Source organism: Rhinopithecus bieti, unplaced genomic scaffold, assembly GCF_001698545.2.
Source record: "Rhinopithecus bieti isolate Rb0 unplaced genomic scaffold, ASM169854v2 scaffold_2554, whole genome shotgun sequence".
In the NCBI taxonomy this organism is placed as follows: domain Eukaryota; kingdom Metazoa; phylum Chordata; class Mammalia; order Primates; family Cercopithecidae; genus Rhinopithecus; species Rhinopithecus bieti.
The window spans coordinates 2,624,408-2,650,184 of NW_016804196.1; the positions used below are offsets into that span (position 1 = coordinate 2,624,408).

Genomic DNA, 25,777 nt, shown 5'->3' on the forward strand with positions numbered 1-25,777 from the left:
CATTAGGGCCTAGGGTTGAAATAGCTCAGTACTACCTCTTGCTTTTTATCTAATAGAGATATCTTGTAGATAGTGTGATTTTATAACTGATAGTATGTACTTTGCTTGAGTTGAAAAATCTCAATCAAACTGATAATTTACCTCTATGAAACCTTAAATTTCCTCTTATTTAATTTTTATTTACTCTACCTCACATTCAAATTAATTAATAAATGAATAAAAGAACATTGAAAGTTCAGTGTATCGGCTGAGACATTCAGAAAGGTCTAGTTATTAGCAGTGGTGTGCTGGGAAGGGTTCAACAAATGGCTCTTTGAGAAGAGAAAAACCAACAATCCCTTGTAGTGTTTGCATAGAAACAGTAACGGCACAAATGACAAAATGAGGGATTTACAACTAAAATTTGAAAAGTGATTTCTTAAAAAATTAAACTTTGTTCTTATTTTAAGAGGCTGTATTTATAAACACAGTAAAGAAATGCTTGTACCTTTCAAAAATGAATCATCAAATTGCTGAGCTGATACTCTTTGGGGATAATTGATTCCGGCTCCCCAAGTGACTAAAGGAGTTAAAGTCTCTGAGGGATGGCCAGCCCCATGGGAACCTACAAACAAGATACCAAGAATAATAAGACAAATATAGAAGAACTAACTTACAACTAAATATTTTTTAAATAGTTTGTTTTGAAGAGTTGATCCATATATTGTTAATTATAGTGACTACATTACCAAATGGTTACAATCTTTTATGACAATTAGTTTGGCAATATTCCTATAAAGCAAGTTAGAGAAACAACAACAAACAGGCAAAAACTAAAACAAAAAAACCAGAATGCCTGCTGAGTAACTATGTTTGAAAGAATAGAAATAATAACAATAAGACATGGAAGAAATGTTGCTGCTGCCAGAGTAGCACTGCAGACAGGAAGAACAGAGAGCTCCCTTGGGCAGTAACCACCCAAGCTTGGGGCAAGCAGTAGAGACTTAGTCTGTTCTGGAGAAGATGGCAAGGTCTCCGGGTCTTTTTCTTCCAGGCCACTCTGGCAGGTAGAGCCAAAAGAAGTCCTTTATAAAGTGGAATTCAAATCACTAGAAATTCATATTGTGATTTGCTTTTGAAAAAAAAAATTTCATCTTTGCTTTATTTTGTTCTCTGTGCACACATTGCATTTGCCTTGGGAATCTCACAGGGTGCACAGGCTTATCCGGGACAGAATTTCAGCAGCCATCAGTCCCTCAGTAATACCATCTTAACACCACTCCCTCTGCCAACATATACACTTAATTCTCTGTAGATAAATAATAGTTACTTTTTATTTTCTTCTCCATTTTCCTCTAGTTTCTCATTTGTAAATGAGAATATATTCATTTTTTAGTTAGAGAAAATATTTTTAATATAAGATCAGTTGTTTTTTAGGCTAACATTTTAAGCACAAAATTATGTGCTAGACACTTTGTATATACCAAAACATCTAATCCTCTCAATATCATAAAATATTTGCCAGCTACATTTATCACTACTTTAATTGTAAGGTACATATCAATTAAAGACACACTAACCCCAGTCTGTCATTCCATGGTCAGAGGTAAAGATAAATGTTGTTTTCCCATCATTTCCATAGAAATGGTTAAACATAGACACGATTTCTTTAACTCCATCATCAACTTTTTTAATATTATCCTTGTAGTCTCTATGTATAAAGAAACAGAGGAACAAATTAAATTAATTTGGAGAAATCAAATGTATTCAATGTGGATTTATTACATTCAAAATCAGTAACTTCTGAAATGCTTTTAGATTTCATCTTAAATATTTTAAAATCAGAGCACTCTAGATTGTTGAAATAATTTTTTTCTCCTTTTAATGAAGCAAAATAACCCAAAATAGTTTTCAAAAATGACTTAAAAGGAGGGGACTGATTAACAAATATATTTTAATAAACCCTTTTAAGTCCTAAATGAGATTGATGACTTTCATGTCTCTCACTCTCACTACATAAACTATACTCTTCTGGCCAAATTAAAAGTATCATTTCAAGTATAGAATATTTTCATTCCCTAAAGTGCTTGTGATATAAAATATAATAGCACGCTTTGAACACATTATATTTGAGATTGCCATACAACTGAACAAGGTTCTTTCGATACGAATATTCCATCAATTACAACAGTGCCTCACGTTTAAGAAGGGGATTGTGAGGTATTCATTACTGGTAGCTAACCCAATAGGTTTTACAGCTGCTGTTAGGCTAATCTAAACCAAATGCAAAATAAGAAATAAGAGAATAACATGGTATCTTCCTTTTACTTATGGTCTTCAAAAGTGAGAAAAATATTTGCTGTTATATATAAGGAGTGTTACTGAATTATGGTATACAAAAATTTATACAATTTATTTGCTAGATACAATACTAATTAAACGGAATACACAAGGAATAGATAATTACATCTTTTGGTGATATAAAAGTTAATACCATAGAATGCTTTTATTTTCAAGATTCACTGAAAATATTTCTAAAATATATAGATATTTTAGATATTTTTTTTCTCTGCTTCAGTAAATGAAGATTATGGAATATGTACAGGATATATTTTACTTATATTGACGTGTCATCTGGATACAGCACATATGATTTAAACCACTACATCAGAAATCTCATATAATCAAGAACTTAATATACATTACAGTAGTTATTTAAAATATTAGCTCTGTTGTTATAATTCCAAAGAAAACATTATAATAATTTAAAAGTTCAATAGAATAGATGTTTCCCCTAAAAAATACAATTAAACATAGCATGCATTAAATTACCTCGAGGATGGTCGATGAGCATGTCCATTTGTATCTATTCCTAATAAATGTAAGAAAAAAACTATTTTCTCTTCATTTATTTTAGAAAACAAAGACTGGTTGTTCCTGGCATGATGAAAGAAGTCCTACATATAACAAATGAGTTAAAATATTTAGTTCATTTGTTTTATTTTAAAATAATACTGATGAAAACATTTAAATTTATGCATAAGTACAAAATTAAATTATCTCACGTTATTTAAATCTGTGACCTACCAACACAACGTCTTTGCTATCAGCTCAGACATCTATGTTCAATGAGCTAGCTGTTTGTTATAAGAAGGCCAAAAAAAGGTGTTACAAAGGGGATCGGGATCATAATTTCATAGAGATCTCATAATGTTGTTAATCTCACATCTAACTTAATAAAACACAGCAGATTGAAGACATATTTTGGCAAGAGCCAAAAATAAAATAGTAATAGTGTTACCAGTTTAAGAATCATTTATTATTTTTAAATATTTCAGAACTGGACCACTTCTCATTGTCCTGTGTACTACCAACCTAGTCCAACCATAATCTCCAATTTTAGAACATTGCAAATAGCCTCCTCATTACTTCCTTTGCCCCAACAAGAATGTGTTCTTCAAATCATGTAACAGAAAAGCATCAAATTCATAAAATACCACTTGGCAGGGTGAGGCTGGGAATAATTAATTAAAATAAAATTTGAAGATTATTATGCTAATTTAATAATGATAAACTAGATTCATAAACCCTTCTAAGGCAAATGATTCACCCTGTATTCATATATGCATGAATATGGGTTCAAAACTATGAAGACTACTTTTAAATTATTTTAAAATAAGTTAACAGGCTATCTAAGATACATCTTTGTTGTTCACATAAATGCCTTTAACTGTAGAAGATGTTAACTTTTAACAAGAGATATTTAATTTTTCAACAAAAGTCTGAAGTATTTAAGTATTTTTTTCAAATAATTCTTCATTACTATGTTAAAAAATACAAATGGTGCAATTAGAGAACTAGCTATTCAAGAATAGAAATAAATTAATATAATATGTAACCTGCTATCATCTGTCTCAAAAGTATAAAATTGCCCCTAACTTTCATATACATTATAATTAACCCCTAAGAAAATTTAAAACTAGAGAAAATGATAAGTTCTTTAAGAGAAAAGAATTAAAAGTTAAACACATAATTGAAAGCTGACAAAACAAAAAACTGAGCAAATGACTTGAATTATATCTATAATTTTTCTATAGCTGGTACAATATATTCAGCTACGTAATCCTTTCTTGGAGCTAGATGTGCTCATCCTATCCTTTCTTGCAGCTAGATGTGCCTTTGTGGTTTTGGCCAATAAGATTTAAGTCAAATATTTCAGTCTTAAAGCTATGTGGGTCTAAGGCTCTTTGAAATAAATATAATTCAGTAGGAAAGAAGATCCTTTTTTCTTCTTCATATTGTTGACCTAAAACATTAACATAAGGGCAGGAACTCCAAGGGTATCTTGAGTCATGACATAACCTTGAAGACAAAACTCACGCTCTGAGGTTAGAGGAAAACTTCAGGAGACTGAGTGTCAATGTCACTGTGGAGCCAATATAGCACCCTGGACTGCATCAATGCTCAGCTGCCTACTGCTGACATTATCTTTACTTAAGATAGAAGTAAACTTTTATTTTCTTCCCTATTACACAGGTATGATCTAATCTAAGTTAGTATACTTATTCATGTACCAAACAATTCTGATAGGGGAATTGTTGTTGTTGTTGTTGTTGTTGTTGTTTTGTTGTTGTTGTTGTTTGAGACAGGGTCTCTATCGCCCAGCCCAGGCTGGAGTGCAGCGGCACAATCTTGGCTCACTGCAACCTCTACCTCTGGGTTCAAGTGATTCTTGTGCCTCAGCCTCCCGAGTAGCTGGGATTACAGGCATGCACCACCATGCTCAGCTATTTTTTTTGTATTTTTAGTAGAGACAGGGTATCACCATGTTGGCTAGGCTGGTCTCAAACTCCTGGCCTCAAGTGATCCATCCACCTTGGCCTCCCGAAGTGCTGGGATTACAGGCTTGAGCCACTGCGCCCAGCCTCTGATAGGGGTTTAAAGTTAACAGTGTGAAAAAGTCAGTATCTCTGCCAACAAGATGTATATTGAAGGGGAATATGTCAATGTATGAACAGTTACAGTATAGCACAATAAAGTATTAAGGGAACATAGAGGAGGGTTATCTAAGTCAAAGTAGAAATAGGGTAGAGCAAAGAGAAGTCACAGAAGACATAATAGAGAAGATGATGCACGAACTAAGATTTTTAAAGTGAATAGATTCAACCCAGGTGAATCTTTGAGGCCATTATACTAAGTGAAATAAGCCAATCACAAAAAGACATAGACTGTATGATGCCACTTATGATATAAGGTGCCTAGAGTAGTCAAATGCATAGAAACAGAAAGTAGAATGGTGGTTGCCAGGGGTTGGGGGAGGGGGAAATGAATAGTTTTGTTTGTTTGTTTTGAGACGGAGTCTCACTCTGTCACCAGGCTGGAGTGCAGTGGCACGATCTCGGCTCACTGCAACCTCCGCCTCCCGGGTTCAAGCGAGTCTCCTGCCTCAGCCTCCCAAGTAGCTGGGACTACAGGCATGTGCCACCACGCCCGGCTAATTTTTATATTTTTGGTAGAGACGGAGTTTTACCATGTTGGCCAGGATGGTCTCCATCTCTTGACCTCGTGATTCACCCACCTCGGCCTCCCAAAGTGCTGGGATTACAGGCGTGAGCCACTGCACCCGGCCAGAGTTATTGTTTAATGGGTACAGAGTTTGTTTTGCAAGATGAAATATTCTAGAGATTAGTTGCACAACAATATGAATATACTTAACATTACTAAATTACAGATGCTCCTCACTTACAATGGGGTTATATCCCAATAAACCCATCCTAAATTGAAACTATTGTAAGTCAAAAATGCATGTAATATACCTGTTACAGTAGTTAGACAGGCATGAGTGGGGCAAGAGAGAGGTCTTCCCTAACCCACCAGGAATGTCAGGTGATGATTCAGCAATTATCACACTGCCTCTCTAAAAGTAGTAGATTGGCAGCTGGCACCAGGGAGAGGCCATTTCCTGATGGTCCACACTTGCCGCACTAAAGTGTTAACTGAATGCAAGCACCAGAGAGATGCATTCTCAGGCATGTGCATTAAGAGACCAAATGGTGTAGTATGCCTGTCAGGGGGCACTCCACCAGAAAAGGAAAGAAAGCCTCGGATGGGTGTGTGTACAACTTTCTAAACACACTGCATGCTCACCTTCCAACATTAAGGAAGGCACTGCACATGCAGGCGCCCCACCCTAAGGGAAGAATCATGGAAAGGGGCCAGCCTATAATGTCCTAGGATCAAGATTAAACACTGCACTTGACCTCGGTGCTCACTTCTAGGCATACTTCCCATTCTCTCCTGTTCTAAAGCTTTTGTAAATAAAATTCCACTCCTGCCTTGGTCTCTTCTTCTACCTTATGGCCCTAGTCAAAGTTTTTCTTCTGGGGAGGTAAGAATTGAGGTTGCTGCAGATCCTTACGGATTTGTTGCCAGTAATTCAGATACCTTCCGCCAGTAACATACCTAACCTACCAAACATCATAGCTTAGTCTGGCCTACTGTCCACAAAGAGTCAAACTCTATAAAATACTTGAAGAGATTTATTCTGAGCCAAATATGAGTGACCATGGCCCATGACACAGCACTCAGGAGATCCTGAGAATATGTGCTCAAGATGGTTGGGGTGCAGCTTGGTTTTATACATTTTTGGGAGACATGAGACTTCAACCAAATATATTTAAGAAATACATTGGTTTGGTTCAGAAAGGTGGGACAACTCAAAGTGGGGATTGGGGGGAAATTTAAAAACTTTCTGGTTGGCAATTGGTTGAGTTTCTCTAAAGACTTGAGATCAAAACAAAGGAATGTCTGGGTTAAGATAAAAGACTGTGGAATCCAAAGTTCTTATTTGCAGAGGGACCCTTCAGATAGTAGGTTTCAGAGAGAATAGGTTGTAAAATGTTTCTTATTAGACTTTAAGGTCTGTGTTGAGGTTAATGTCAGAGAGGTATAATGAGGCATGTCCGACACCCACCTCCCCTCATGACCTGAATCAGCCTCTCAGGTTGCATTTTAAAAGCTTTTAAAAGCGCCCTGGCTGAGAAAGTTCATTGAGATGCTTGGGGGGGTGGTGTTTAGAATTTTATTTTTGGTTTACACTACCTTCAACATACTCAAAACATTTACATTAGCCTACAATTGGGCAAAATCATCTAACATAAAGCCCATTTTTTGATAGTGTTGATAATGTGAGATAAGTGAGATAATAATTACTATTTCATGTAATTTTTGAATACTATACTGAAAGTAAAAAACAAAATGGTTGTATGTGTACTCAATGTATGGTTTATACTAAATATGTATGGCTTTTGCACTGGCGGAAAGTCAAAAGAATCAAAAGTTAAATCACTGTTAAGCTGGGGACTGTCTGCAAACATTTAAAATGCTTAAGACAGTAAATTTTGTATTTTGCATTTGTATTTTTTTTACCACAATTACAAAAAACAGGTGAGTAGAAAACTGCATGGATCTGGAAACTGTTTGGCTTGAATTAAGCATGAGTCTCTAGCCAGGATATGCAGTTCAAAAGTAAAACCCTTAACTCACTCTCTAGCCTCTTCTGAGACCTGGCTCCCAGGCAGTCCTCCTGCCACACTAACCTCCCTTCTTTCACTTCCTCAAATCCATTATGCTGACTCTTGACCAAGATTTACATAATGCTGCTGGCCTGCAATACCTTTCCATACCAATCCATCCCTATCCATTTCTTTGTCTCCTATACCTCTTCTGAGATTATCTCAAACCTCTTAGCCTTCCTTTTCTGAAGATACATTCTTGGTCTGTATTTTTCCTTCACATCACTTACCAATGCTGATGACTTCATATTTTCATTATAACTTGGTTAATATATATCTACCATATTTTATGAAGAAGTCATGTGCAAATCTTTTTTTCTATTCACTACCGTGTCAAGACTAGTGGTGTTGAAATAAAGAAAGGAAGAAAGACATGAAAATCAGGCCAGCTACCAGCTAAATATGTCCATTCGCAAAGAATCAATTCCATGATTTTGGAGGGATTTTAGCTACACATATGAAATTAGAAGCCAAAGGCTTTCATGCAGATATTAATATTAGTACATTATGTTAAGAAGTGATGATTAGCAAAATAATTTGCTAATCATTTTCTTAAAGAGATTTTATTTAAGGTGAAAGTTTTCCCTGTTGACAAAAGTATATATTAAAAGTAAAAAGAAAATTTCAAGGGAAAAGATCCTTGGAAAAAAATAGGGTTTAGTCATGAATTTTAGAGCACTCAATTTCTGCTAAGCAAATACAAAGAAAAAGGCAGATATATACTGAGGAGTACATTTACAAACAAAAATGGCTATATCATGGAGAAGTCCACAAAGTCAGTTCAAAAGACACTATTAGAAAAAAGAAGTGTCAATCAAAGCTTCTTATAATGGATGAATTATGAGTTGTTACTTGGAGATGAGGAATAATGCACTGTTAAAAGAAGAGAGACATTGTCCACAATTGAGATTTTCACACAATTTTGAGAATATAAATTGTATTGTATTCCTCATGAAACTATGATAATTATCACTATAAAATGTTCAAAAAACTCTAGTACTTAAAGAAACCATAGATTTTATTATGATCAATTTGCTAATTTGTTTTGGCTATATAATCTGCTTATCTAATTTTCTTTAAAGTATAATTTTTTTAAAAAAATCATATACTTTGTTATTATAAATGTATTATATTTGAACAGCATTTTCCCAAAGGCTTTCATATATCTCACATGGTCCATTACTACAAGAGACTGATTCCAAGGTCAATGAAAGATCAAAATTTACCCAGGATGAATCACAAACTAGAAATGAAAAACAGGTTTCCTAAATCCTAATCTAGGGCTCATTTTACTCATAGAAACAAATAAGTTTAAAACTTCTCTTGTTTATTGAGAATGTGTAATTTTTTATAATTAAATCTTAGAATTCAGAACAGTGTGCTACAATATAAAACTTTTAAAGCTCATGCAAACAGAAAAAACTTGAAATACAGTCTCCAATACTTCAGATAAAATATGCTTTTGTATATTAACCACTCAATAGCACAAACCTTAACATTATCAAAAACCCACGTATCCAGTTTTGTTGCATCTTGAGCACCAAAATCCTCTCTTTTAGCATCATAACTGTATGTATAAACATGGTCTCCACTAGCACCTGAAAAGGAAATTTGGAAAAAATAATTTTTTTACAAAATCTTTTAAACTATCATAAAATATGAGATAGTCATTCACAGATTTTTGTGAGTAACCAGAATTTTCACAAAGCATTGTTCATTATGATGGGGAAGAGAAAAATGGGAGGAATAATTAACATTTATGTATATTATGTCCTATGGACCATGCTACATACTTTAATGTATTCTATTGCTTTTGTCCTCAAAATAACATATTTTAATTTCACAGATTCACTATATGTTAATTAACATACCAAAATCACAACTCTAATAGCAATATAACAAAAATAAGCACAATAGTTGTCTCCCTTTAAGGATTAAACCATTCAAAACATGTGTACCCCTTAGAATGCTACAATCTAAAATAGATGAAGATGTGTGGTGTACAAACCTTCTTAACATAAGAAGAAAATTCAAATATTTCACTGCTCTTATTCATAAACTATGCATATTTTTCTCAACTTATAAGAGAATAAATATTGCTTATTGCCAAAGAGTTTGAAGGGGTCAACAGATATAATAATCTCATACATTTGCAAGACTGTATTAAGAATCTAATCAGTTTAGTGAATTTCTGAGTTTGATAGGCTCTTGCAGGTAATAAGAAAGAGATATGACTAGCGTGATGGCTCACACCTGTAATTCCTGTATCTTGGGAGGCCGAGGCAGGTGGATCACCTGAGGCTGGGAGTTCAAGACCAGCCTGGCCAACATGATGAAACCCCATCTCTACTAAAAATAGATGTGGTGTGTGGTATATGTGCGCCTGTAATCCCAGCTACTCAGGGGACTGAGGCAGGAGAATCACTTGAACCAAGGAGGCGGAGAGGTTGCAGTGAGCTGAGATTGTTCCACTGTGCTCTAGCCTGGGCAACAAGGGCAAAACTCCGTCTCAAAAAAAGAAAACAAAACAAAAGAAAGAGATATAATAAAATAATACAATCTTTATAGCACCAGTTCAGCTCTAATGACCCTATTCCACAGCTCAAACATTCTACTTCCCACATCCCAAATAAAAAGATCTGACTGGGTTTGTTGCTCACTATAAGATAGGGAACATTCCTATTAGACTATCTCTAATTCAATTATTGGTCCTGTCCCATCCATTGTAGCCAGAAACAAGAATGTTAGTTTGATAAGCCATAGCAACTTAATCTATCCTTACCACCACCAGCTCCCAAAAAAACTAAACTGCTTTCCAAAGAAGGCAATATATAAATGGCAAACAGTTTGGGGCTTTTTGGTCCGCCCAGTATAATAATGTTCTATGACTATCATCTGTAAAATTCTCAATATATATTTTGCTTCCTGGACAAGTAATAATCTTCAATAGTTCCCATTATTTTAATTACACTCATGACTAAGTATGTTATAAATCCTTTCTGATAAGTGAAATGATCAATCATTCTGTTCCCACTTAAAAGCATTTAATGACATGAAATTCATCCAACTGATTTTAGAATATAAATGAATTTTCTATTTAAGAGATGTCCCAATGTTTGCAGAATCATGCATATAAACAAACAACAAATCTAAATGCTATATTCAATATATTAAATATCAAATTAAATAAATTATATGTTAAATGCCATCTATACTAAATGCCAAAATATATGGCATATTCAATATATTAAAATAGGAATTATAACTATATATTTTAACACTTAAATCTTTTGTTTTTTTTCTTTTTGAGACACGGTGTTGCTCTGTTGCCCAGTGCAGTGGCATAATCATGGCTCACTGCAGCCTCAACATTCCAGGCTCTCAAGCACTCTTCCCACCTCAGCCACCTGAGTAGTTGGGACTACAGGCACATGCCACCACACTCAGCCAATTTTTTGTTTGTTGTAGAGATGTGGGTCTCACCTTGTTGCCCAGACTGGTCTCCAACTTCTGGAGCTCAAGTGATCCACCTGCCTAGCCTCCCAAAGTGCTGAGATTACAGGTGTGAGCCACTGTGCCCAACCAATGTTTAAATCTTCATATGAATATCCACTAACTTTTAAAATGATTTACCAAAGTATAATGAACCACACCTCAACATCACCATTTATAATGAAGTTATGTGAAAAGTGCTATGCAAAATATTTCACATGAATTACATAATTTAATTCTAAAAATAAACCTATGAGACGGAAACTAATATTATCACATTTTATAAAAAGGAGATTGAAGCTCAGAGAGGTTATATAAATTGCTCAAGATTATATAGCTGTTAAGTGATAGAGCCATATACCATTTAATTGAATCCAAAATACTATCTAACTGTATGATGTACCACTATTTCAAGTATAACTAAGAAGGAAAAAAACAATGCCAATTAAACAGACACATCTATCACTGTAATTAAATATCCCTATTTCAGAAATGTTAAAATGTAAAATCTGTGTAAAATCAACAAATACAGTATGTATATAAAAACAGAAAACTACCATATTGACTTATTCCCTATTTACTATTGGAGGAAACATAATCAGTGACTCTTACCTTTGGCAAACATAGGCAGGATATCTGGGCTTCCCCAGCTCCATGTGTATTTACTTTCATTAAAAAGAGAATCAAATTCTACAGGATTTTCCTTCCATCCTTCAGAAAGCAAGCAAGCAGTAATAGTAATATATACATGGTACAATAAGCCCCTGAAGAACTATTCTTCAAATAATAACAGTCAGTGAACAAATGCAAAACTAATAGTAGATTTTATATTATATATATTATACCACTATTTTTAAAAAACTAACAATAGATAATTTACTTCTTAATGAAATATAAAATTATTTTTGAACTTTCAAGAATAATATCTAGGAAAATTATGCTTCCATCCAACCCAAATTCTTTCAATAACACAGGATAATGAAATACTAAAGCTTCATTCTGGAGTCAATACCAGTGGGTGTTCATGTCAGTAAGGCATGCTAAAACATTTCCAAAGTATCTCCAAACATACCTTCACTTTGTGACATGATTAAGTGGTAAAGGACTAATATTTATTTGACAAATGTTTCATTTAATAAGATTGTCCAAATACACAATACCTTTGGCAACTGCACTGACATCTTCATAAAACCCAGCTATCAGAGCTACGTGACCTGGCCGAGATTCTGTCGGCACACGTGTATGGGATATGCCCCAGCTGCCTTCATGCATTATGATATTCCTAAAAGATATTAAAGACAAATAGTTAACACAGACTATGCTTAGATACTCTCACATAAAGCTTTAGAAACATAAGATTATTAGAGAAGGAATCAAAAGCAAAAAAGTAAGTCAAAATTTAAGAAGGAAAGGAAGGAATCCTTCAAATTCCAGCTGAGCTCATTCCAAGCATCTACCAGTTGAATGAAGCAGCATGAATTTGCTGATGTAAGACCAAACGAAGAAACACTCAACCACTGCACAGAATCATGAAACAAAATACATGACTGTTGTTTTAAGCCACAAAATAGAAATGGCTTGTTATATAGAGATAAAACATATATTATGATATCAATGTTAAATTGCATTAGGTGTGATAATAGTATTGTGGTTATTTAAGAGATATAGGCTGAAGTGTTTGGGGTAAAGTTTCTTGCTTTCAAATTGTTAAGAAAAAAATAATTAAAACTAGGTACATATACACGGGCACCGCTATGGTGGGAGTGGCAGAGGGTCCAGGAGAGGGTGAACGCAATTATGAAAAAAGGTTAAAATTGTCATACCAGGTAAAGGGTATACAGATGTACATCACATAATCCTTTCAACTTTTGTTTAGTTGAAAATTCTTAAAATAAAACTAAGAGGAGGGAAAATGGCTACACTGCTAATTAGGAGTTAAATTATATCCCCAAATTTGAGACTAAAACAGGCAGAAAGATTATTTTGCTAAAAGGTGTCAAGATTATTTAAGTTGTATCACAGTGATTTGCAAAATTTGGGGAAGAAAGCAAAACTACAAGTGATGCTATTACAGGTGAAAGGCCAGCAGAGTAATAAGTTATAAAATAGTAAACTCATCAATAACATTTTTCAAGATAAATATCTGCCTCTCAATACACTCTAAAGTAAAATATTTATAACTACTGGTGTCAGTTCTTTTACTACTGACTTACCTAATAATAAAAGCAGTTTTGGTGAAATACATACATAATACGTAAACAGTTTCAAAACCACTGGACGAAATATTAACAGAGAAATATTATTTAACTTCTTGAGTTATATAATGAAAACTGGACTTAAACAGAAAGGGGAGGTATAAAGAAATGTGGATACTCTATTTAAAAGCATTAGTTTAGATACCGTATTTAAAAACATTAGTTTAGATCACAGTTTTAAAAAACGAATTTTGAGCCAGGCGTGGTAGCTCACACCTGTAATCCCAGCACTTTGGGAAGCCAAGGCAGGTGGAGGTCAGGAGTTCAAAACCAGCCTGGCCAACATGGTGAAACCCCATCTCTACTAAAGATACAAATATTAGCCGGGTGTGGTGGCATGGACCTGTAATTCCAGCTACTCAGGAGGCTGAGGCAGGAGAATGGCTTGAACCTGTGAGGCAGAGGTTGCAGTGAGCCAAGATCGCACCATTGCACTCCAGCCTGGGTGACAAAGTGAGACTCCGCCTCAAAACAAACAACAACAACAAAAAAAACCTTTCAAAAACAGGCTTAGAAGAAGCTAGAAGATTCCTGACATTGTAAATATACAATGGCACACAACACAAAACATCAACTGTTTGAGCCCACAGAGTTTCCGTAAGATCCAAAGGAGAAACAAGTGCCACCAGAAAAAGTTGACTATATTTTAGCAGTATATTTTCATCATCTTAATTTTGAAATGAAGTATATTTCTCTCTTTCCTTTGGCAACTAAGAAATTCACCCAAATACTTCAATTATTTCTGAAATTTGTTACACATTTTTGTGTACTGTACTTAACTTTGGTTTGATCTTATTTTCCCACAATATTCCTCTATTGACTTGAGTCACTCTTTTATTTATTTTTATCCCTCAATATGTTATGCATCTCTTTGAGCTATCATAAATTTAGTTCTGAAAATTCAACACAGCATTCGAGTTCATCCATTCTTCTAGCTGTCAACAAATATTTGTTAATTGTCCATTATGTTATAGGAACTCGAGATAAAGTAGTGGATAAGTTCCCAATCTCATGGAACTTTCATGATTGTAAGTACTATAAAGAAAAATAAAACAGGGCAGGTGCGGTGGCTCACACCTGTAATTCCAGCACTTTGGGAGGCTGAGGCGGGCAGATCATGAGGTCAGGAGATCGAGACCATCCTGGCTAACATGGTGAAACCCCATCTCTACTAAAAATACAAAAAACTAGCTGGGCGTGGTGGTGGGCACCTGTAGTCCCAGCTACTCCGGAGGCTGAGGCAGGAGAATGGCAGAAACCCGGGAGGCTGAGCTGGCAGTGAGCTGAGATTGCGCCACTGCACTCCAGGCTGGCTGACAGAGTGAGACTCTGCCTCAAAAAACAAGAGAAAGAAAACAGAGTAAAGTGATAGTAGGTAATGATGACAGATGAGGATGGGGGGAAGATACAACATGTTAGAGAAATTTCCTCTCGAATTTGATTTTAATCTCTCCACAACAGCATTAGAAGGCCTTTCAGGAGTTGCCACTAATTAGAAAAAGAGCAATTGTTTGTAGGCCCTTTGTAGGTCCAAGAAATTAAATATTTCTTTTTAAAGTGACTTAATAGAAGCCAAAGTTACATTAAACAGTGATATAAACATGAAAGGGCTCTATATTCTTTTACGGAAGGTTGTGTTTTTAATGTGAAGTCTATATTTTCTACTTAAACATCGTTGAAATTAGTAATTCATTAATATTTATGCTTGTCTTTATTTTGTAAAATCAGCAGATTTTTTTTTTTTTTTTTTTGGTTTTTTTTGTTTGTTTGTTTGTTTGAGATGGAGTTTAGCTCTTGTTGGCCAAGCTGGAGTGCAATGGCGCCATCTCGGTTCACTGCAATCTCTGCCTCCTAGGTCCTCCTGCCTCAGCCTCCCGAATAGCTAGGATTACAGCCATGCGCCACCACGCCCAGCTAATTTTTTGTATTTTTAGTAGAAACGGGGTTTCTCCATGTTGGTCAGGCTGGTCTCACACTCCCGACCTCAGGTGATCCACGTGCCTTGGTCTCCCAAAGTGCTGGGATTATAGGCGTGAGCCACCATGCCCGGCCAGCAGATTTATTTTTGAAGAAAAAAATAATATAGTGAGTCCTGCGCCACGTTTGGGAAATTAGGACAAGTTAGGTTAAGCAGCTAAGCCTATCCATTTCAATTCGCCGTTATCAGCTTCAACAATACCAGAAATAACACCTAGGAGGAAATAAAGTGGCATCTAGTGCTGATCCATAAGACAAAGGCAAATGTACAAGTGTCCTATTCTCTTTCTCATCATCACCCCTGTGCCCAGTATGTGATAAACAGCAAGATATTTTGCAGTTTACTTAACTCAGAATAATATTTTAAGAGATGTCTCTTATGAGTGTACATGCTTACCTAATAAACGGTGCTCTAGAGGTTCCATTTTCATCTAATTCGTAAAGTGTGTCTGCTCGAAGGCCATCAGCAACAAACAACACTAATCTTCTCGCTGGAGGAGGCAATGGTGTAAACTGAGGAGTCATTCCATGAACCAAAGGAGATGTAAAATAAATGTCAAAGATGGAGGCGAAGAACACAAAATGTATAAGCAATCCCAAAGTAAAGAACAGCAGCATATCCAGTGTAACTAATTAGTCTTCAAGAACAGCTGAAAGAGGGAACAAAATTAAATTGGGGTAAATCTTAATGCAATCATATGTATTTTCACATATTTTGATGATTACAAGTAGATTAAACATATATTTTAATTATTATAAAACTCGCAACTTTCATTTGTGGTGGTAACAATAAGCACTATTTAATAATATGACATAATACTGAAATCAAATACATAATAAAGTACATCCAAGCAAAAAGAAAAAGTTCAAGTATAATAAGTAATTGGGACAAATAAACTATAATGAATTTAAGTCCATAATAAGCTCATAAAAATTAACACAGGACCAAAGAACAAATAAATAATTAAATCAGTCCTAAAAAGAGTTAGCGTTCAGCCAAGTCAAATCCTACAAAAAGAAAATATAACTTGTGTAACTCCTGGTTGTCCATATGACAATCATTGCCAATAAGGGATTTTTAATTATTTAAATCAGTTATAACTATTTAGATGTTTGTGCATTGATTTAAATTATTCAAATATTTGTGATTTTTTTTCTTCTTACTTTGGTAATCAGCTCAGGGGTATTCTGGCTCTCTTGACTATTACCACATTGAGCAGGAAATATGCATTCTATCACATTTGACAGAATCATATGAAGTTAAATTTCATCTGTGCTTCAGAAAATCTGTACTTATTAAAGAAACATTTTATTTTAGTTCCCTGAATCAATCAAAAAGGTTACATTTTATCCATTCAATAAAAAATGTTTTCTGCATACATCACATGCATAATTGGATGCTGGGGTACCATAGAGAATATCGAGTTCTCTGTAAGTTCATCACAGAGCTGATGAACTTACAAATACTTAAGGAAGAAAAACGAAGCAATATGAAACATTTAAATAATACTGTAAAAGAAGATACCATTAAACTGCCAAGATCAAATGGAACATGGGCATGATTTCCAAGCCAGTCTGTAATTTGCTATTGTTGGTGAATCTCTGCAAGTCAAGGAGAAAAAAAAGAAGTATTGGAACTTGTCTTACCCGTAATGTAACGGCATTAGTTACATATAGTGATCCTAGGGTGAAAAACACCAAGGATGAGGTAATTCTAACTACAGACACATCTTTTTCTTCTTGGCCTGAAGAATCATATCATGGAAGGAAAGGATGGCAAAATACCTTGCAAAAACAAATGAAACATTGGAAAAACACTCATCAAAGTCAAGCAGATTATAAAAAAGAAAACATGACAGAGCAAAAGGTCAAATTACAAGCCACTTATTTTCTGAGAACCAAGGGTCAACTAAATATCAAAGATATTCTACAAAGTACAAAAGTTCCTTAGTGAGTAGATGCTATTTTGCATCTCATAGTTAACCGACAAAGAGAATCTTTACGTGTTATATAGCATATTCCCTCCCCTCTTTCGTGCTACTACAAATCAACTTTCTATTTTCTGAGGCAGTTTAGAATAATAATCACTGTACTTAATTTTTTTAAAAGTAAACTTTATGTATTTTACTAAACAACCTAATGAACATTAAATGCTAAACTATCAATGTGAATGTAAAATAATTCTGAATATATTTGTGTTATTTTCTAAAATATATTCTTCTCAATGTAGAATTAAAGATTCAATGATTGTGAAAAATTCTTCAAATTACCAAACCGATTTAAAATTCCATTAAAGACATGTTAAATAACTATTTACCCAAATCTGAAAGTTCTGAACATTGACAGTAATCTTTTAGTGCATCAGTCATATTACGGTACTTTAAATTTACATCCGTTTTATTTGCTTGCCTGCTAGCCAGTAAGGGTGTGTACTGATTTCCTAGTTACAGTTTTTCATGGCTTGCTCTTTTGTTTTGATTATTATAGTAGAGTTCTTTTAGACATTAGACCTTTTCTACTCTAGAGACAACACAGAGGTCCCAGTGAAAAAAGGACTATGGTACACCTAATAATAAACCTGACCCAGTTGTATTTTCCTGTTGGAGATAAACTTTACTGCGTTATTTTCAAAGCTAATATTTGCAGGGTGCTCTGGTCCCTGAAGAAACCTAGAGTAGTTACCTTTGTGGCACATGGTACTTTTTGTTTTCAATTTTGTTTCAAGAGCCTTTTGTTGAGCCAACTGCTTAAAATTCCCTCAGAGAATACGAAGAAGAAATGCAAAAGTATCTATATCTAAATTTACCCTCCAGGTTTATCATCATCTGTTTAAAAAGATTTAGCTTTTAAGGAACATCCATGTTCAAAATTATAGGTCTCCAAAGGCTATAACTCACCTCACTTTGCCCAGGACTGAGACATAATACTGTTTCTAGAACATAAAATATTTTTAAAAATTGTTTAAAAATTCACATAACATTTACCATTTTAGACATTTTAAAGCACAGAGTTCTGTAGTGTTAAATATATTCACAGTGTTGTACAACCAATCTCCAGAACTTTTCATCTTTCAAAACTGCAACTCTATACCCATTAAACAACTCTCCATTCCCTCCTGCCCTAATGCTGGGGAACCACTGTTCTACTTTCTATTTCCAGGAGTATAACTATTCTTGCTACTGCATACAAGTGAAATTATACAGTATTTGTTCTTTTTTGATTAGCTTATTTTACTTAGCATAATGTCCTCAAGTTTCATCCATCTTGTAGCATATCAGAATTTCCTTCCTTTTTAAGACTGAAATCAGACCATTGCATGTATATATCACATTTTGGTTATCTAGTCACTTATTCATAGACATTTGAGTTGCCTGCACCTTTTGGTGACTGTGAATGATACTATGAACATGGGTACACAATCAGTTTTGTTTTAAAATAAACATTGGATATTGACCAGAGGCAGTCATGTAGATCACTTAATTACAAGAAGCTGGAAAACATGGAAAACTGAGGAAATATATAGTAAATATCACTGTCTCTGCTGCAGACATATTTTTACACATATTTAATACTATAATATATAACATAATGTATTAGTCCATTTTCACATTGCTATGAAGAACCACCTGAAACTGGGCAATTTATGAAGAAAAGTGGTTTAATTGACTCACAGTTCCACAGGCTTAACAGGAAGCATGACTTCGAGGCCTCAGGAAACTTACAATCATGGCAGAAGACAAAGGAGAAGCAAGTACACCTTACCATGGCAGAGCAAAAGAGAGAGTGAGCAAAGTGGGAAGTGCCACAGACTTTCAAACACCCAGATCTCATGAGAACTCACTGTCAGGAGAACAGCAAGGGGGAAATCCACTCCATGATTCAATCGCTTCCCACCAGGTCCCTCCCCCAACGCGTGGGGATTACATTTCGAGATGGGATTTGGGTGGGAATGCAGAGCCAAACCATATCACACAGTAACACGTACATTATGTTGATTATTATCACATATAATCATTATTATGTATATGTTAATACATATATTAATTACACTGGCCGAATGTAGAGAGCAGATTGTAGTAGGTAAAGAAATGAATCAAGGAGACTGTTGGAAAGCTAGTTAGTATGTAAAATAGGTCAAGAAAGAGATTATTGTTGATTAGTATAAATTAGTGTAGTGGAAGTTAATAGAAGGAAGTTGATGACTGAGTTATACTTTGGAGGGAGATGAGGAAGGCTGCTATGGTTTGCGCTTTTCCCCACCAAAAGGCATGTTGATATTTGACCCCATTGTGGCTGTGATGGGAGATGGGGCCTAGTGAGAGGTGTTTAGGTCACACGGTTGGATCCCACATGAATGGGTTGGTGCTATTCTCACAGCACTGAGTTCCCACTCTGGAGCAGAGGGATTAGTTCTCCGGGAATGGATTAACTCATGTTCTCACAAGTGGGTTGTTGTAAAGTGAGGTTCCTCCTCCTGCTCAGTCCCTCTTCACACATGTTCACATCCCCTTTGTTCTTCTCTGCAATGTTATAACAAAGCACAGAAGCCCTCACCAGAAGCCAGGTCCATGCCCTTTAACTTATTTGCCTATAGAACTGTGAAGTAAATAAACCTCTTTTCTTTATATATTACCCAGTTTCAGGTATTCTGTTATAGCAACACAAAACAAAGACCTGGGGCTTCAATAAAAGAATATGGGTAAAGAGGTAAAAAATGACTTCCAGATTTCTGGTTTGAGCATGTGAATGGTCTTTAACTTAGAGAAGGAAAAGATTTCCTTACATGACATGGCGGGACATAAAGCTGAGGAAGAAAGTATTGAGCATTTTCTTTTTGATATATTAAATTTAAGCTTGAGATGTCATAATAAAAAGGCAGACAGTTGCTGTGAAACTCAAGAGAGGAGTTCTTAACTACAAGAATGACCTAGAGAAAGCCACTACTAGAGACAGAAAAAAATTACCCAGTGAAGTAGAAGGAAAGCCAGAAGAGGGGCCCTTGAAGTTAAAAGAACAGTGATTCAAGTGTGAAGGGTGTGGTTAACTGTCAGATCCGCTTAAAGGCTGGAGTAAGGACAGTAATGAGTAATCTGGGAGCTTGGAGTTCTTGTTAACTTTACTGAGAAGTTTAAACAGTCGTGTGAGCTGAGTCCCATTAAAGTGGTTGTTTGAAAAGTAAATGGGAGGTGAGGGAGTGAGAGTGGAATGAGCGCAACTCTTCGGGAGAATACTAACTTTGAAGAAAAGAAGAAAAATAAAAATTGATGTAGGGTCAGTAAAGGGTTTTCCTAAGCTATTAGAGACTAGAAGATGTGTGCGCCGAGGAATAATTTAGAATATAGAAGGATATGAATGATGCAGTAGAAAGCTGGAGTTAAATTCTCAGGATAGCAAGAGGGGATGGAATGGAAAGCACAAGTGGAGGAGCTGGGCTACTCTGAGTGTGCGCAGGACCTTCTTGCATTTAGCACTGAAAGTCTAGCAGCCAGGGAAACGAAACGTATTGGTTGCAGGCAAACTATTATTGGGCTCTGGTTGGCTCTACCCTGCAGCAGGCTTCTTCTCGTCTTTCACGCACCTTCTCAAATGTCATCAACTAAAGTTTCCTCTGATCACTCTGAAGTAGGCCCCTCCTCAATCTTCTTTGATCCAAACAATCATACATTCTGTAGCTATTGTTAATATTCATTTAGTGGCAAGGCTGTGGAGAAACAGGAACACTTTTTACACTGTTGGTGGGAGTGTAAATTAGTTCAACCATTGTGGCAGACAGTGTGGCAATTCCTCAAGGATCTAGAACCAGAAATACCATTTGACCCAGCAATCCCATTACTGGGTATATGCCCAAAGGATTATAAATCATTCTATATAAAGACACATGCACACGTATGTTTACTGCAGCACTATTTACAACAGCAAAGACTTGAACCAACCCAAACACCCATTAATGATAGACTGGATAAAGAAAATGTAGCACATATACACCATGGAATATTATGCAGCCATAAAAAAGAATGAGATCATGTCATTTGCAGGGACATAGATGAAACAAGAAGCCATCATTCTCAGCAAACTAACACAGGAACACAAAACCAAATACCACGTGTTCTCACTCGTGAGAGTTAAACAATGAGAACACATGGACACAGAGAAGGGAACAACAAACACCAGGGCCTCTCGGGGGGGTGGGGGACAAAAGAAGGAACAGCATTAGGGCAAATACCTAATGCATGCGGGGCTTGAAACCTAGATGACAGGTTGATAGGTGCAGTAAACCAACATGGCACATGTATACCTGTGTAACAAACCTGCACATTCTGCACATGAATCTCAGAACTTCAAGTAAAAAATAAAATAAAATAAATATGTAGTGTATCTCTTCCACTAGAATGTAAGCTCCTTAAGAACACAGATTGACACCTTATTCTCTCCCGTATGCCTTGTTATTGACAGAGAGCAGGAGCACTCGATAGATAGATAGATAGATAGATAGATAGATAGATAGAGATATATTCTGTATATATATACACACACATATACAGATATATCTATCTATATATCCATATATACAGATATAGGTGTGTGTGTGTGTGTGTGTGTATTCAAAGTTGGCCAGGCGTGGTGGCTCATGCCTGTAATCCCAGCACTTTGGGAGGCCGAGGTGGGTGGATCTCTTGAGGTCAGGAGTTCAAAACCAGCCTAGCCAATGTGGTGAAACCCTATCTCTACTAAAAATACAAATATTAGCCAGGTATGGTGGTGCACACCTGTGGTCTCAGCTACTCGGGAGGCTGAGGCAGGAGAATCGCTTGAACCTGGGAGGCAGAGGCTGCAGTGAGCCAAGATGGCACCACTGCACTCCAGCCTGGGCGACAGAGTAAAACTCCATCTCAAAAAAAAAAAAACAAAGTTATATGTCTCCGTAACACACACACTCTCTCTCTCTCTATATATATATATACACACACACACACACTAGAAGTGTAGTGATAAGTTATTGTAGATAATGTATTGTGAAATTTACATTTCCCTGATCAATGATGATGAGCAACTTTTCACATGTTTAATCGACATCTTTTAATCTCATCTTATTATCCCTTCTCATTTTTTTAACGGTGTCTATAAAAAAACAGTACTTTTAAATTCTGATTAAGTTCAGTCAGGTGCAGTGGTTCACACTTGTAATCCCAGCGCTCTGGGAGGCCAAGGTGGGTGGATCACCTGAGGTCAGGAGTTTAAGACCAGCCTGACCAAAAATGGAGAAACCCCATCTCTACTAAAAATACAAAATTAGCCGGGCGTGGTGGCACATGCCTGTAATCTCAACCACTTGGGAGTCTGAGGCAGGAGAATTGCTTGAACCCGGGAGGCAGAGGTTGTGGTGAACCAAGATTGCACCATTGCACTCCAGCCTGGACAACAAGAGCGAAACTCCGTCTCAAAAAAAAAAAAATCTGATTAAGTTCAATCTACCAACTTTTCTTTCTGGTTATTACATTTTATGTCTCAACTATGGAATCATTGTAAGTAACCATGCTTTCTTTATTACACATTTTTAATATCTTTTATTTAAAAATAATTTCAAACTTAAAGTTACGAGAATGGTACAAACACCTGCATACCCCTTAGCATATTCACCTAATGTTAACATTTTCCCTATTTGTTCTTTTTTTCCCACTCCTTCTCTGCTTTGCTCTATTCCAGCCTTGCCTCTGTGCTTTATCCTTTTTCTCTGTATATATCTGATCACATAACATTGTTTCTGAACCATTTGAGGATAAGGTATATACACCAGGACTCTTTATTCCTAAATACCTCAAATACCTAGAAATTACTTCGTAGGAATAATGATACTCTCTTATATACCTATGTTATAGGTATCAATTCAGTAAATTCAGCATCAATGTAATATTTAATCTACCATTCATATTCCGATTGTGTGAAGTGATCCAATAATGTTCTTTATGGCATTTTTATAGCTTTACAGAGACAAAATTGACCAAAAAACTGTACATAAAGTGTAATAATCACTATCATAAGGAACAAACTCATTAACCCTGAAAGTTTTCTTATGAGTCTTTGTAATCCAACATCACCCCATTTCCTAGACAACCACTAATTTTTTTGTTTGTTTGTTTTTGAGACAGGGTCTCACCTTGCTAACCAGGCTGGAGTGCAGTGGTATGATCTCAGCTCACTGCAACCTCCACCTCCCAGGTTCAAGCAATTCTCATGCCTTAGCCACCTGAGCAGCTGGGACTACAAGCATGTACCACCAGGCTCAGCTAATTTTTGTATTTTTAGTACAGATAGGATTTTGCCATGTTGGCCAGGCTAGTCTTGGAACTCCTGACTTCAAGTGATCTGCCCACCTTGGCCTCCCAAAGTGCTGGAATTATAGGTGTACCGTGCCCAGCCCACTAATGTATTTTCTACCACTATAGATTTGTTTACATTTTTGAATTTTATAAAAATCTATTTCTGCATCATGTACTCTCTTCCATCTGAATTCTTCCACTGAGCATAAATACTTTTAGAATCATACATGTTTGTTCCTTTTTATTATTGAGCATTATTCCATTGCATGGATACAGCACAATTTGTTTACTCATGCTCATGTTAACAGACACTTGCGTTGTTTCTAAAAGTTTTTGGCTATTTCAAATAAAGCTGCTATGAAGAATCATGTAACAGCTTATGTGTGGGCATGTGCTTTCATTTCTTCTTTTTTTTTTTTTGAAACTCCTGGGCTCAAGCAATCCTCCTGCCTTGGCCTCCCAAAGTGTTGAGGAGACAGGCATGAGTCACTGCTTTCATTTCTCTTCAGTGAACACTTGGGAATAAAACGGCTAGGTCAAATTGTAAATACATGTTTAACTTTTTTTTTTCCTTGAGACAAAGTCTTGCTCTGTTGCCCAGGCTCCAAGTTAAAAAGCCATGTTTAACTTTTTCAGAAACTGACAAACTAGTTGTTTTCCAAAATTGTACAACTTTACATTCCCACCAGCAACATATGAGAGTTTCAGTGGCTCTAATCCTCAGCAATACCTGGCATTGTCAATCTTTTAAACTTCATCTGAAGTGGGTGTGTACTGGTAGCTTGTTGTGATTTTAATACAATTTCCCTAATGACTAACGTTATTGAGTATCTTTCCATAGGCTTACTGATCTACCATTTGTATGGATTTAATTTTTTAATTAGACTGTCTTCTTGTTACAGAATCATAATGGTTCTTAATATATTCTAGATGCAGGCATATCACATCTTATTGTGCTTTACTTGATTGCTCTTTGCAGATTTATTTTTGCAAATTGACAAGTTTGAGGCAACCCAGCATTGAGCAAGTATATTGGTGCTATTTTTCCAACAATATGTGCTCACTTCATGTCTCTGTGTCATATTTTGTAATTCTTGCAATTATTTCAAATATTTTCATTACTATTGTCAGTTATGTTGACCTGTGATCAGTGATCTTTGATGTTATGATTGTAACTGTTTTGAGACAATTACATATAAGACAGCAAACTTAATAAATGTTGTGTATGTTCTGACTGTTCCACCAACTGGCCATCCTCCATCCCTCTCCCTCTCCTTGGGCCTTGCTATTCCAAAACACAACTAAATTGAAATTAGGACACTTAATAACCCTACAATGGCCTCTTAAGTGTTCATGTGAAAGGAATACTCATGTGTCTCCCATTTTAACTCAAAAGTTAGAGATGATTAAGCTTAGTGAAGAAGGCATTTTGAAAGCCAAGATAGGCTGAAAGCTAGGCCTCTGGTTTTAAACAGTTACCCAGTTTATAGATGCAAAGGAAAAGCTCTTGAAGAAAATTAAAAGTGTTACTCCAGTGAATACATGAATGCTAATAAAGTGAAACAGTCTTATTGCTGATATGAAGAAAATTTGAGTGGTCTGGATAGAAGATCAAACCAGCCACAACATTTCCTCAAGCCAAAGCCTAATTCAGAGTAAGACCCTAACTCTCTTCAATCTATGAAGGCTGAGAGAGGTAAGGAAGCTGCAGAAGCAAAGTCAGTATCTATAAAAAAGCATGATGACATTCTGTTTGGAACGGAGTTAAATCCATAGACCAACTGGGGAAGAACTGATAACAATATTTAGTCTCTCTGTCCAGGAATACAGTATAACTCTCCATTTATTCAGGTCTTCTTCAATTTCCCTCAGCAATGTTCTGTAGTTTCAAATGTATAGATCTTGTACATCATTTTTAAATCCTATCTTTACAAATTTCATATTTTTGGTACTATTGTACTGTTATTTTTTATTTTAATTTCTCCTTGTTAATTCTTAAATCAACATTGATTTTTATATAATGACCCTGTACCTTGCAACACTGATCAACTGTTATGGTGGCTTTTGTGTAAATGCTTTTCAACTTTCTGGAGATAATCAGGTTATCTATGAATAAAGACAATTGTACTTCTTCTTTGTCAATCTTTATGTATTTACATCTTATGCTTTTTGTATTATCTAG

General features: G+C 35.7%; 1 protein-coding gene across 1 annotated transcript in view; it reads right to left on the bottom strand.

Moving 5' to 3' along the window:
* PIGN (phosphatidylinositol glycan anchor biosynthesis class N) overlaps nt 1-25,777 on the bottom strand; it is a 142,642-nt gene that overhangs the window by 99,125 nt on the left and 17,740 nt on the right. Inside the window, exons 2-9 of the mRNA XM_017867141.1 lie at nt 16,925-17,062; nt 15,675-15,927; nt 12,206-12,327; nt 11,658-11,756; nt 9,045-9,151; nt 2,812-2,936; nt 1,560-1,690; nt 488-604 (exon numbers count right to left, since the gene is read on the bottom strand). Coding sequence (XP_017722630.1) covers nt 488-604; nt 1,560-1,690; nt 2,812-2,936; nt 9,045-9,151; nt 11,658-11,756; nt 12,206-12,327; nt 15,675-15,895 — 922 coding nt within the window. The 5' untranslated portion in view covers nt 15,896-15,927; nt 16,925-17,062. The remainder of the gene's footprint in view (nt 1-487; nt 605-1,559; nt 1,691-2,811; nt 2,937-9,044; nt 9,152-11,657; nt 11,757-12,205; nt 12,328-15,674; nt 15,928-16,924; nt 17,063-25,777) is intronic.